The sequence below is a fragment of the Phyllostomus hastatus genome, unplaced genomic scaffold (assembly GCF_019186645.2).
Source record: "Phyllostomus hastatus isolate PE091 unplaced genomic scaffold, TTU_PhHast_1.1 phas_contig_948, whole genome shotgun sequence".
Lineage (NCBI taxonomy): Eukaryota > Metazoa > Chordata > Mammalia > Chiroptera > Phyllostomidae > Phyllostomus > Phyllostomus hastatus.
In genome coordinates this window covers 662,803-677,509 of record NW_025333993.1, presented here as the reverse complement: position 1 = coordinate 677,509, position 14,707 = coordinate 662,803, and the positions used below count along the sequence as shown (strand labels likewise).

General features: G+C 50.2%; 1 protein-coding gene across 22 annotated transcripts in view; it reads left to right on the top strand.

Annotated features, from left to right (window-relative positions):
* PCBP3 (poly(rC) binding protein 3) overlaps positions 1-14,707 on the top strand; it is a 219,144-nt gene that overhangs the window by 189,590 nt on the left and 14,847 nt on the right. For 18 of the 22 annotated variants that reach the window (XM_045852727.1, XM_045852726.1, XM_045852712.1 and 15 more), the window contains 4 exons: positions 520-651; positions 1,499-1,627; positions 5,055-5,198; positions 8,749-8,790. In XM_045852727.1, coding sequence (XP_045708683.1) covers positions 520-651; positions 1,499-1,627; positions 5,055-5,198; positions 8,749-8,790 — 447 coding nt within the window. The remainder of the gene's footprint in view (positions 1-519; positions 652-1,498; positions 1,628-5,054; positions 5,199-8,748; positions 8,791-14,707) is intronic. The other 4 variants (XM_045852725.1, XM_045852723.1, XM_045852724.1 and 1 more) reach the window with 1 other exon arrangement.

The following is a 14,707-nucleotide window of genomic DNA, read 5'->3' as shown; positions in this document are numbered from 1 at the left end:
GATCAAGCTGGCGAATACATTTTTTTTTGTCAAAAATGTCACCCTCTCTGTCCAAAACCCCCATGCTCTGCCAGGCCCTAAGGATAAATGTCAGGCTCTAAATCCAGGTACCCTCCAGTCTGCATCCTGTCCTGTCCATAGCAGCACCATGGCTGCCCTGGCACATGTCTTTGTTGGGTCCCCTTCTGTCCATCCCACCACTCTCTCCTTGTCCTTCTGAGCCTGACTTGGTCTTCAAGCTGCTGTAACCAGCCTAACCGGGCTGCTGTGCCCTCTCTCTGCACACTCGGCTATTTTCCTGGTTGTGTGCTCGGTCATTTGGGAGTGCACACATCTTCACGCTGGGTCCTCTTCCCCATGGATCAGAGCTTCTCAGGGAAGGGCCCTTGCTGCTAGTCTCTTTGGCCTGTGTTCCCTGCCCCCTGGCTCATCAAGGGCTCGAAGCAGAGCCTCACATCTGCATTCCTGGTATCCACACACAGGCTGTCAGCCAACACACACACTTTCCTCCATCCCCAGGACATCATCAACTCCATGAGCAACAGCCCTGCCACCAGCAAGCCCCCAGTGACGCTGAGATTGGTGGTCCCAGCCAGCCAGTGTGGTTCCCTGATTGGCAAAGGTGGCTCCAAGATCAAGGAGATCAGGGAGGTAACAGGACCTTTCCCATCCTGGTGGGTGCTGAGCCACTGGGTGGGTAAGGGGGCATGTGCGCAGGTGCCAGGCACTGCATGTGTCTGGACTGGGGACAGGAAGGGGCATCTTGGGACAGGGTGGACTGAGTACCCTGCCCCTGTCTTATGGCTCTGAGGCACAGAGGCCCTACACATGGATCTGTGGTCTCTGCCCTGTTTCCTGGAAGAAGAGGAGCCATCCCAGCTGGGATGGAGTTGGTAGGAACTTCAGACACATGGGTCTGTGGTCTCTGCCCTCAGTTTCTTGAAAGAAGAGGAGCCATCCCAGCTGGAATGGAGTTAGTAGGAACCTCGGACTCTATAATCTTATGTTCATTCATTTCACGGAAAGCCTGATCCTTCGCTTCCGGAATGAGGGTGGCCACCCCATCTTTATTCCTTCAAGGGAATAGGTCACAAAGGTTAGGCTCATCTTGAATGCATCTTTCTCTGTGACCTAAAACTCCACAGAGGAGACAGAATTCCACATATTTGAAAAAAGTGACTCCCTTTCTGTCTTTGTCTCCTGCGAATGCCTGTCCACCAATTAAAACGCCTCCTAGGCAGCAATGCTTATCCTGAACCAGCTCTGTGCTGGTCAGCGGTGGGCTGAGACAGACAAGATCTGCCCACAGGGGCTCCCCAAGGGAACATGCGGAAGGCCTGGCTGCCCATGGAGTGAACAACATGGGGTTAATGTCAGAGTGGCTTTCTGGTACACTGTGCCCTAGGTAAACCCTCGAGAGAATCCGGGAAGTGCTGCTTCAGCATTCACTGCCCCCTGTTCTCTCGGCTCTGCCCCTTCCAACGTCTGGTTTCTCCAGTCCACAGGTGCCCAGGTCCAGGTGGCTGGGGACATGCTGCCCAACTCCACAGAGCGGGCAGTGACCATCTCAGGAACTCCCGACGCTATCATCCAGTGTGTCAAGCAGATCTGTGTGGTCATGCTGGAGGTATAGTCTCTGCGTCTGTGCTTGTGGTCAGCCTGCCCTCCATGCTGGCTGTGGCTTCTTAGTGTTGGTGACAACAAAGGCTTTGGTGCTTTGGGGCCCTGAGGTTTCACAAGGTCAGCGCTGTGTAGGGGCCACGTATCAGAAATATGACCCAGGTCACTGATCCAGGTCCAAAGTGACCCAAGTGGAAGCCATGCCAGCCACTGTGAAGGGACAGCACTGGTGCCTGCCACCTATAGGGGGTGGTCCGTCATCTTCAATGGGCTGTCAGTGGAGAAGACGTGGGGAGGCATGTGCTCCTCCCTTTTTTCCTGGAACTGAGGTGGAAAGTTATTACTTGTGATGTGAAGGGTCTCTCCTAAAGGGTTCAGCCCCCAAAATGGTAGAAGAGATCTGCAGTGAAGACAGGTCTGTTCTGAAGACGAGTCTGCACCGGAAAGGGGTCTGCACTGCACAGGGGTCTGCACTGGAGGGACGTCTGCATGGGAGATGGGCTGTGCTGGAGGTGGGGACTAGAGGTGGAAGGGTACTTCCTGTGGGCAAGACTCCTTGCTCTGGACCTGCCAAAGGTGTCTGAGCTCCGTCAAGGTACAAAGGACAGGACTTAGGAAAAGCACACAAAAATGCCCAAATTGTAAAGACAGAAAAGTAAATAAAAGGATTAAAAGTCAAAGGAGAAGCAAAGAAGGTACAGCTGAGCAAGACAAAACCTCTCTTGAAATTTTTGGGAAAAAAAACCCCTGATATTTAAATTTCAACCAATACCCAAAATGCTACAACAATCATTGAAGCAATCAGTAGTTACCTGTCTTTCTTCAGGCTGAAATGAAGTCATCCTGGCTCAAATTAAAGGCCCCAGCAACTGTGCTGGTGGCCAGGCAGCCTGGGCTTGAGGATCTGCTTGAGTGACTGCCACAGCCGTCTCCCAGGGGAACCGATGCCTCACTGGGCAGCTGTGGGCTTATCACTCTTTTGTACTTGGCTTGGTATTAAAACCCGTGTCCAGCTCTTTTTAAAAAATTGTATAGTTCTCATTTTCCTGAAGTGTATTTTGTGAAGTAAAAAATATTTTCCTAAATGTTGTTCTGACGTTTCCCCAACCACTGGTTGTGGTGACAATTGGTGCTGACCCATGTTCCCTTCAGTCCCTAGCTGCTAGGCCCCTAGTGGGGCCACATAAGCAGTAGCAATAGGCCTAGGACTCTTGAGTCCTGGCAGATGCCCATCTGTTAAGCAGCATTTGGCACCTCAGGGTGGCAAAGAGGTATAACAGTTCCAGTATTGACATAGCTGCCCATGTCCCCAATCAAGTGTCAGAACAGAACCTGAGGTCTCCTCAGAACTCCTTCCAGATGGTATTGCCTGTGCCACATTCATGGTCAGTCAGCTCCCAGAAGCAGGCTCAACCCTCCTTGACTGCGGGGCACTGGTGCCCCCCAGGCCATGACTGGAACTGCCCTGTGTCCTTCCTGATGGCTGGAGGCTCATGTGGTTGGTGAATGGTGAAGTACACACAGCTAAAATGAATGAAAAGCATTGGACTGAGGTGATGCCTTCTTCTTGGTGGTGTCACAAAGCTCTTGAAGGTCAGGAGCAGCTATCCTACCTGGGGAGGAAGATTCATCACACCTGGAAACAGTTGGGTCCACTTTTAAGTGAAGAGTAACTAGACAAATAAAGCAGAAGACTAAAGGACTTTCAGGCGTGGCTGTGGGGTGGGCCTCACACCTTTGAAATGACCACCTAGAGGGTTGCCCCTTAGTGTGGGCAAGTTGGGTGGGGCCCTGGGTAGAAAGCCATGCACAGCAGCACCTGCTCCAGGGGGAAGCCGGACAGGAGGCTGTACTCAGAGGGCCTCTCCTGCATCAGAGGAAGCTGGGAATCAGGAATCCCAAGTCAGCCTCGGCAAGATGGCCTGCCAGAACTCACAGTGCTGGGATTGCTGATGCTGCCATTGATGGGGTCAGAGGGCACTATGGAGTGGGGGTGATGGGCTGAGTCTCATGGTACAAGCGGCACAATGGCCGGCTCAGGGACAGGGGCAGCAGCCAGGCTGAGCCCTCTCCTTGAAGCGTGAAATCAGTCACTTGTTCACTCTTGGTTTAGTCATGGTTCTTCCACAGTGAGCCCTGAGTCCAGTCTGAGACCATAGTGAGCCCTAGTTAGCACAGAAACATTTCTAGAGGCATTCAGTCATAACTGCAGAAACACTGAACCCCAGACACCAGCCAGAGTCAGCTCACACGCCCTTTTGGTACCCCTTCCACTTTATGGTGAGGTCTCATAGCATGACCAGGGTCACACAACATGGCCAAAGTCAAACAGCACAGTCAAGGTCACCCAGCATAGCCAAGGTTGCACAATCTGTTCAAGGTTTCATGATGTGGCCTGGGCTGCAGAGTTGAAGCTGCTATCTACTCTGCTGTCCCCACATGACTGTGTGTCTTGGGTGGGGGCACTCTGATGTCATACCCACCTGGCCAGGTTGTGAGCTGGACTTCCAGAACTCCCAATAGGACGGGCTTCCCTGGCCCCCGCCATCTGCCTCTGGCTCCTGACTTGATTACCGGCCTGGACTGTGGCCTCTGCAACAGGGGAAGACTGCCCACCAGAGGAACAAGGAGGGCCTGATTGCCTCTGACCCCGGAGCTGGTTGACTTTATCAGAATCTGGCAGACTTCGGATACTGGAGAATATCGTTCACCAGAAGATGAGAATCCTATTCTTTTGGACACAAAATAATCAAGGGAAATTATAGCTGAGCTCATCGTGACTGTAGAATATTTAATTCGGACTCTAAGCTTTTTATTTTAAAAAAGGCTCCTTTTCTAAATAGTGAAACTGGATGTTTCTAACTTTGCTGTGATTACGTCAGCTGGACATCACCACAGGCCAAGCGAAGCCTTGGGACACAGGGCCCGAAGTACCCGTGGTGGAGCTGCACACAGCCCAGCTTCTTCCAGAGGCTCCAAGAGAAAGGGAGAGTTTCTCTCTCAGGACAGCCCCAAGCTAACACACGTGTGGAGCAACAGTGCCCAGGCCTGAGGCAGCCATCTGGCCATTTGCGCAGCATGCGGGGTCCTACGGGCAAGGACAGGGTCACATCTTTCCTTTATTCCCCATTCTCAAACCCACTCTCCCCACCATCTTGCTGGGGTGATGGCACCAGGTGGGGCAATTAGGGCAGAGGTTAAGAGGAGAGAAGTGACCCCTTGGAGGAAACTGAGGTGGTGAGGTCATGGTTTCAGGCAGGCACCCTCCCACCGTGGGGCATCCCCCCACCCCTCTGGCACTGCTGGCCCAGGGGGTTGGGGCAGATGAGGGCAGAAAGGTGGGCGGGCTCGGGAAGGAGGCCTCCCCACCCTCATCACTGTCACGCTGTGAGGCTGTCTAACGTTCTCTCTCCCTCTCCTGTCCCTTTTCCTAGTCCCCACCGAAAGGTGCCACCATTCCCTACCGCCCAAAGCCCGCCTCCACCCCTGTCATTTTTGCAGGTGGTCAGGTAAGAGCCGACCCGCTCGCGGCCTCCACTGCCAACCTCAGCCTTTTACTGCAGCCCCCGCCGCTGCCCGTTAGTGCACTCAGGTTTTCTCCCTTCTCACGTGCACGTCTCCTGCCCCCCAAGCGCTGGATGCAGAGCTCTCTCGGCCCACTGCCAGGCCCCGGGGTGGGCTGCGGGGTGAACGTGGGCTGCTGCATGAGAAAGGCCAGGCTAGGTGGTGTCCAGCAAACAGAAAGGGCCGAGGCGGGCACCCTGTGGAGTCTAGGCCCCAGAAACATCTTCTCCCTGACCTGGCACGGGAGGACCATGGGTCCATGCTCACACCAGTTCTGCCTGGGCTGCACCTGCTCAAACCTGGTTCTCAAGTGTTTTTAAGAAGCTCAGATAAGAGGACCAGGATTATTACAGGTGACCTTTATGACTACCAGTTGAAACATCTAGGACTATAAGAGCTAGAGGCCCATTTTTCCCTGAAACACACATTCCCACCTTCCCACAGATGAGTTCCTAAGAGCCCGGGAGGGAAGGGTCATGCCTCTGGGGAAGGGAAAGATACTCAGCTGGAGGAGAGCCTTCATGGTCACAGCAGGCCAGAAATGTTCACTTTACACACCTATTGTTTTGGCTGGAGCCACTGCCCTCTTTGCTATCCTACCAGGAAGAGGCCTGGAAGGCCAGGGGTCACAGAGAAATTTTATGCAATGCCAGCAGTTAACTTAGTAGGGCCTAGAGAGAGCGAGGAGAGAGGAAGTTGTGCCCAGAATCTCGGTTTGTCCTGCCCACCTCCGGGTTGCGCAGCCACAGCGGATGGTTGGATTTTGAAAACGCCTGGCTGGTGGTGCCTGGAGGAGCTCTGTGTCCAGTCGGCAGTGATGTGTGTCTGTTCAAAGGAGAGTTAAGACAGAGACTTTCCAGAGGTAATCCAGGTCAGGGGAGAACGGCCATGACATTTTACTTTATCATTAAAAAAGAAAGAAAAGAGGCACATAACAAATTTCTCCCATGTTTTTCTCCTCTACGTAAGAGAATCTTATCTTCAGAATTGACTCACACGTCAGGTGAAAGATGGGGCCCGTGTTTCTACATCTTTAGTAGCATTTGAGGGATGCAACAGCTCCCCCGTGGTTCTCCCAGCGTCCCCAGCCAGATGTGGCAGACCCCACAGGTGTCCGTATTTGGGGCATCTCTGTTTCCCCCAGCCCGACTCACACTAGGTCTCCCAACGTCCCTGACCTTTGCCAGCAGGCTTCACGCTCATACGTCTTCCACAACAGCCATGGGCAGGAAAGAGAGGCTCAGAGGCCAGGACCTGAGGAGGGCTCATGGCTGCTCTCTCTTGTCACCAGCCTCAGAGGGCAGGGTGGAGGGGGGTGTCACAGTGGGCTTTGTTCAGAAGTCTGTTGCCTTTCCCCCCCGCAGTTGTGGTGAGCTAGCGGTTAGTTACCTGTGTGGTCCTGACTCTGAGGTGGGAACAAATCCGTGATCATACCACTCAGTGAAGTGTGGAACTTTATTCAAAAAGGAGGCTCATTAATATTAACACAAACAGGGGCCCAGGTAGCTCTGGCTGGGGTGGGCTGTGGTCTGCACCCCACCATCCATCTCATCTCCCTATCTGTAAGGCAGGGCAGTCGGCCCACCTCTCAGTCACCACCATCATGAGCACCTGTCTGGAGGCAATCTCCAGGGTGTCAGCATCGTAACCCAGTGTCTATGCCTTAGGGACAGTCCGGGCCAGCCAATGACTAGTCCTGGTCATCTATGGGGGGAAAAAGTCACATGAGACAGAGTCACCACTGCACTGCAGTTAACCAGGCAGAGGAGCCACAGTACAGGCTCAGAAATGAGGGTGCAAATGAGACCTAACACAGCAAGGGGACCCTTCCAGTATCAGACCCCACACTGCCCTCTGGACACACTTCAAACCTGGACTTCAGAGATGTGTGGCCAGAGAGCCTCACTCTGACTGACTTGTGAGCAGATACCCCTCCCTGCAGGTGGCCTGCCTGCGGTGGTGACACGCCCCTGGAGGTCTCGGAGGCAGCGGGCAGGCACAGTTTGTCCAGCAGGCATCCTGCTTCTCCCGCTGACCGCAGATGATACAGTTTTCATTTTGACAGAACCTTTTATCTGTTTGTCTGCCTCTACCTCGACCCAGAGGGGATGGTCAGCTGTGCACATAGTTTAAACAAAACCGAAGACCACAGCCACCTAAGTGAAGGGAAAGTGAGCCAGAAACAAGATGTCAGGGCACAGACCTGCCCTGCCAGGATGCCGTGCAGTTCCACTCAGACATGCAGGGCTGCACTGCTGCAAGGCCGGCCCATCCCTGCCTGGCTCTGTGGGGGCAATGTGTGTCCCAGGTCAGTGTGTGTTTGGTGACACATTGGAGCATGCCTGGTGACACCTCCAAAAACCCTGAAGGTGAGGTGTGGACACAGCTTCTGTGGACTCACAACACAAGCATAGGCAGCACCCCACTGCCGTTTCCCCAGGACACTTGCTCTCTGATAAGATTACTTCCTGTGAAGTGCCATACTCAGGCCTCTCCTCTCATGGTCCCTGTCCAATGGCTGGCTGGTCTTTAACTCCCAGGCTGGGCTGTTCATGATGAAAACTCAGCAGATGCAAAACCTGCCATTTGGAAACCACCCTCGGTTTGGGGTCTCTGGAATTGACTTCTGGACAGGCCTGCAGTTTCCCTCAGATTCACAGGAACCTGTGTGGGTGGGCATCAGCTGTGAGCTTAGGACATACCATGGGGGGCCCTACATGGCCAGGTGCTAGAAGCCATGTCCCTCCACATCTGAGCCACCGTATGCCTGCAGGCCCAAGTGTGGCTGGCCTGGGGCTGGTGGGCGCATTCCATGTCACCAAGGCCTGATGGCAAGTCTTCGGTCTTTACTCTCCCTTGACTCTGTGTGGTTTGTTTTTTGGCCATTAATTTCTGGAAGTATTTTAGCTAATGGACTGTTGAGGCGGGTGGGGTGGGCGGGGCCTCTTCTTGTCAGTGGGGTTTGTATAGGGACCAGTAGGAGAGGCCGCAGGGTCCTACACTTGCTGTGACTGGTCCCGGTCACCGTCTTGAAACCAAATGAGGCCTCAGTACCCACTCTGGCCCCCCTGGGAGCTGTGCCAGGAGTGTGCTGCCCCCCAAGTCAGAATAGCCACCCCATTCTCAGAGGCTGGAAGATGAACTGGTCAATCTTGTGACTGATTTGGTTGCATTTATTACTTAATCTGGGTTTTGCAAAATTGATTTTGGGTCACTTTTTAAAGGTTTCTTTTAGGTATTTTCTTTTAAGAAACTGGGGGTATGGGAGTCAAAAGCATTCAGGGGCGAGTCATTTCCCTCTTGCAGACCTCTAGGAAGCGGGGTGCAACTCCCTGGCTCATGTGTGTGGTTGTAGCTCCAGCCAGCAAGGGGTGGTGCTGAGGCTTGACTCCAGGTCACTCCCCTTGGTCCTTCACAGTTGAGGCAGGTGGAGATGTGCTCTTGGAGGGGACAGCTATACCCAGAGGGCTTGGGACCTCTTCACATGAAAGTCCCGCCCAGGAGAGAGCCTGTTCTGCAGGAGAGGGCCTCCACTTCCCTCGCTGACAGTGTTTCTCTCCCTAGGCCTACACGATCCAGGGACAGTACGCCATCCCGCACCCAGATGTGAGTTTCCACTTTGTTTCCCTTCCCTCCTCCTCTTGTTACCATTTACTACCTGCATGCTGCTGTGAACTGCTACAATATTAATATTACACAATAATATTAATACCGGTCTCTCAATGTCCCTGACCTCTGTCGTATACATATGACCTTGAATAACCTTAAACCTCTTAGCACTAATTCTACTCATGTGGAGGACTTGGCCTGATGTCAAATTGGTTTGATTGTCGCTGCAGTGGGGGCTTTCCTCCACACACAGGGCCTCCGGTGGGCGATGACTGCGGGACTGCCTTGTCCCCAGCACGCACCCCTGCCCCCTGGCAGGAGTAGCAGTGTCTCACAAGCACCTAAGAAGTGAGGGGACGTGCTGTTAAGTAGGTCTGAGTTGTGTCACAAAGGGTGTTTGAACGTCTGGGGAGGCTATACTCTTCCACTGAGAAGCCTTAGTTGAAACAGGGTCCATATAGGTATGAAGGCCAAAGGGGACAGGCCTTGGTTTCATTCTAGAGTTAGTAACATCATTGCTGGGGGACAAAGACGTCCCGAAGGCACTTCCAGGAGAAGCATCTTGGACTCCCTTGGTGTGGGGGCCAAGGGGACCGCATGCAGCTCTCAGGCCAAGATGTGGGGCAGCAATGGAGAGCTGGAGGCTTTCTCCCTAGGGTTCAGATACAGCAGGTAAAGACAGTGGCACTAGCTGGTGCCAGGAAAAATGGGGTGAGGGAGGAGGAAACAAGAAAGAGAGGCCGAGGTGGGCCATTGGTTTTGCTGCTTTCGGCAGGTGGAGCAAACCTGCAGTCCATTTTAAGAACCCTCTTTCCTTTCCACACCGCCCTGCACATTTGCTGAGCTTCAGATCCTCCAGCTCTGCTCCTGACAGGGAGGTGCCGCCACGCAGGCGAGCCTGTGCTCGGCTCTTCTGCAAACCCTTGCACTTTGAGTTGGGCAGGTGAAGTGGGGGCCGTCTTAGTACCATGCAAAAGCAGGGTGAGGGGGGGGTTTAAGAAGTAACATACATTAAGTAAGTACATGTATTGGAAATACAGAGATCAGTTCACTGTCACTGAAGGAAATTTTCTATTGAGTAGAGAAGAAATGCTGATGATTTTTCTCTTTAAAAAAAAACACACCTTATTAATCAGCACATACAGAAATCAAGTGATAGAGGACATGGTGAAAAGAAGTTTCTCCCCAACTGTCACACCCCCAAGCCATTTTTAATGGTTCTTGGTTTTCCCCCTAAGGTGAGGACAGTATAATTCTAAATCAGTGGTGGGCTCACCTGCCTGTCCCCACTGGGAAGCCATTTTCCTCCTGCCCAGAATGTGCTGTTAGGGCTCCACTTATCAAATAGAAGCTGGGCGGGGGGCGTAGCTCTCCAACGTCAGGCGGTTGGTGGGCTGATACCCAGTTCTGCCCCCGTCTCACTGCAGTCCCCTGACCAGCCCTCCCGACGCCACTGCTGAAGCCACCCACGGCCACCTCAGCCTCCACGTGTGCCAATACCTGGCCCGGCCAGTGATTCCCCCACTTCCCCGTTCTCTGTTACTTGGGATACCCTTCACCCTTCTATGAATTTATTTTAATGAGATCTCAGTGGTGGGTGGGTGGGTGAAGGTGTGAAACTCCTCAGCCTTCTCGAAAGAACCATCAGCAGCTTTAAAGAAAAAGTTGATGTCTCGTACTCCCAGGAGGTGAGTGGCATTGCCCGTGAAACTCAGAGCAGCGGAGCTGTGAGACCGCAGCAGCTGGCAGGAACTGCCCCATAAGCCCAGGAACCTTTCTGATTCCAGACGGGCAATGCCTGTCCCGTATTGTCGTAACCTACAGCCCATGGACTGAGGGAGGCAGATGTTAGCATGTCGGGGAAGACTGGCTCAACCCCACATGCAGGAGTGCTGTGCAGGGTGAGGGGGCACATGTGGGACCAGGTGGGAACAGTGACACTGCAATGGGCAGGTTCCACAGCCTCTAATAGAATGTCCAGAGTGGTGGGGACGGGAGGTCAGAATGGAGCCAAGAAGCCTGGTTTCTAGGGTAACGTAGCCTTCATTTAACCCAGGCGTGACAGTCTCTCACCCTTAGAAATGTGTGTGTGTGTGCAGTAGCAGGTTCGAAGATGTGGCTCTTTGACCTTTTTACAGCTGGTGAACTCAACAGTGGTTTGGCCCTTAGTGAAGGGCCCCAAGGTTGATGCTCAGACCCACAAGCCCACTGATGACGTAAGGCCAGTGGTCTCACAGCCACTGCCCCCCGCCTCAGGCTCTGAATTGACAGAGAAGTGTTTCTGATCGGAAATGTCCAGTGGTAGGTATAGGTGCCTGTGATTGATTTGGTTGATTTTATGTCAATAGGTTGTTTTACTCTTTTCTCAGTTTCTCTTCAAAGTGGGTAGTTTGACTGGGTTTTTTTTTCAGATTGGTTTAAACTAACTTCCAACTCCCATTCTACAGCTGCCTCATCGCATTTGGTAGAGATGCGGTGCAGGTGGCTGCTTGTTGTGAGATGGGTTTCTGTGCGGATGGATGTTCTGCCCTCTGGACCAGCAGTGGGGTTGGGAGCAGCTGCTGGGACCCGGCTAGGAGGAGCCTTTATAACTGCTTTTCTTGTGGGCACAGAGAGTGGAAGACTTGGATGGTTATTTATAAATCACATTATTTATAAATCCAAAACAAAAATAAAATGACTATTTGGTGACATAGGTGATGATGGTCAAGAAGGCAGTTTTTATCTGGGCTTAGTATCAATAGTAATTTTAAAAGCTTCATTTCTTATAACCCAAATATAATCACTACAGTAAACACTAATTTATTTTATAATATAATTGAATGCCCAATTTAATATTTCAACCACAGTGGCTGATACACCATAGACATATAGACATATTTTAGGATCTTACTATCTTACCTGAATCAGACATGTCTTACTTAGAATACATTTCTTGAATCTAATCTGAATATTTCTTCATCTAGAAATAAATTACACATTTTTTTCTGTGCTTAGTTCTAAAGAAGGCTTTCTGATTTACCTTTAAGAATTGTCAACACCTCCCGCGCACCTTGCCACCAGTTTCCCTCTAGGTTTCTGCATTCTTTTATCCAAATACTCCTGGAAGCTTATCACTCTTGTACATTGTGGAGAGGCACAGGGACTGCTGGGCAGAGGGAGGACTCTCAGCCACTAGCCACAAAGTGCTAGGACAGCTGCCCACCAGTCTCAGAAGCAGCCCCCTGCCTTCTGTTTGTCCTGCCCCTGGTGTCAGGCAGCTGGACTCCAGATCCAGATGTGGGAGCAGATGCGGAGAGCTGCAAAGCCTGGACAGACAGTGCAGAGACCGCCCCATTCTCTCTCTCATCCAGTATTTCTGCCACTGTAATGTGATTGCACCAGAAAGAAATTGTTTTCTCCTGAAAGAAATTAGTCAGCTTCAAGCATACCCTCATGTGCGAGCTTTATTTCTAGTTTTTGGTTTCCATGTCATCTCTAGACTTAATAGCTCCTCATTTAAAGAGGGTGCTGAATGCAAGCAACAACAAAACCAACATATTAGAGGTGACAGAGCACTGGCCACCTCTGCTTTCTTGCCTGAGCCTTACACTAGCAGTGTGAAGTAGCCGTCAGGACCATCATCCAATTGCACGTGCAAGGAAGTGGAAGTTTCCAGTGAGGAGCCAGAGAATGGAGGAATGGGCTCACTCCCCAAACCACTTGATTTCAGCAGAGGATGTTAAGTAACTGGGAGTGATATGGGCACCAGTATATGCCAGGAAATGTATCCCTTAGAGAGTCAACAGAGGGGAAACTGTAAAGACGTGGAATAGATAGCTACTTATTGTGAAATAAGCAACATGTGAGTAATAATAGAAATAAAGAGATCAGTGGAAGTATGCATAGTTACATCTTTCCAGGGGCTGTTGGGCTGCGCATTTCACTGTAGACACATGAAGACCTCTTCCTTCGCCCTGTGGGGAGCTGGCACTGAGGCTGCTCCTCAAATTTCATAGCGAACAGGGAAAGAGTAACCAGCACTACCAGCACTGCACTCCGTGGCCATCAGCTGATGGCCACATGTCAGTCTCTGTTCTTTCCAGATTGAGGAGCTCCAAGTTAGGGAAAGGTGCCCATGACCCATGGCCCACCTGCTGTCAGACTGGGGCTACTACAGCCACTCTCAACAAAACAGGAGGTCTGGGATAACTGCCACTATGGTTGGTTTGAGCTAAATCTTCCTGTGTGTGTCCCCCTTCTCTAGGGTTAAACAAATAGATCAGCACCCTCTCCTGCTAAGCCGCCCAGGAGCAGGGCTCTGGGCAGGCCATCCTTCCCAGCCTGCTCCTTCTCAGAATCGAGACTTCTGGGTGACCTATTGGCACACAAAATGTCTGAGAAACACTGATAAAAAAGACAACAGGGAAGAACACATATTTAACTTGGGGCCTCAGGAACAGATAACAGAATGGAGACAGGGACATTCTAAGAGATAAGCAGTAAGAAATTTTCAGAGTTAATAAAAGGAACCGATCCTTGCATTCAGGAACCCCAACAAATCCCAAACAGGAGAAACAAAAAGAAGTCTACCTTAGACAAATCAAAGCAAAACCACACAGCATCAAAGACCAAAAATAAATCTTCTAAGTAGTCAGAGACAAAAAGAATATTACAAAGAGCAACAGTGAGAGAATGAGTTGACTCCTCACCAGCAACAGTGGGAGCCAGAAGATGGTGGCATAATAAAAGCTAGTTACTAAAATTATATCTCAAGAGCATCTTCCAAGGACCTAAATATAGACATTTCCAGACAAACAGGCTTCTCATGAATGCCCTTTAGGAAAAGAGAAATGATCCCAGAAGGAAGGCTAGAAAGGCAAAGAGGAGTGTGAGCAAAGACAATTACCATTTCTTTCATTAACACAAGCACAAACCATAAAGAAAATATGGATGATTTCTACCACACTAAAATGTAAATATTTGGGTAAATGAAAACACACTTTGTAAAATCAATATCAGTGCTAATTTGTGGGATTAATGCAACAGAACTAAATCTCCAGAAATACTGTACAGAGGACTAGGAGGGGTTGAGGGGAATTAAAACATCCTATAGTCACTGTATCATGAGGAAAAAGGTACAGATATTGAATATAGCTTCAAATGTGCATGTTAATAACAGTTACACAGTGACCACCAATAGAGAAGACTTCAATTATATAAACTCCATAAGGCCCAGGAAGGAAAGTGGGGAAGTGGAAAATTATTATTACAAAAGAAAACAAATGAAGAAAAAGAAAAGAACCCTAGAAAATCGGGTCAATAAGAAGTACAAAAAAAAAAGATGGCAGAAATTAGTCTATATCTATAGGTAATTGTGATCAAAGTAAAAGATTTTTCAGTAAAATCAAAGGCTGTCAGACTTATGTAAAAATCTAGCTTTTTTTTCTTCCTTCAAGAGACATCTAAAGAATAACAACCTGGAGAAATTGAAAGGATAGAAAAAGCTATTCTAGGAAAATACTAACCGAAAGAAACCCAATTTACAAATATTATCAGTGGGGGAAAAAAACTTTAAGGCAAATTCATTATCTAGTCATTACATATTGATAAAAGGTTCAGTCACTAGAAGATATAACAATTCAAAATTTATATGCACCTAAAACATATCTTCTACATATATAAAGAAAAAAATGACCAATCGTGAAGAGAATTTGACAGTCATTGTAGTAGAACCTTAATATACCTCATTTTCAGTAAAGGTCAGGTAGACAAGAATAAAGATGTTAACAGTACAGTCAGTGAGACTGATAGAATTAACATATACTGAACACTACACCCAACGTAGCTGAAGATTTCATGAAAACACTGGCAAAATATGATGGCATTCTGACCATAAAGAAGACTCACCAGCTCTCACCAATTGGAATCATAG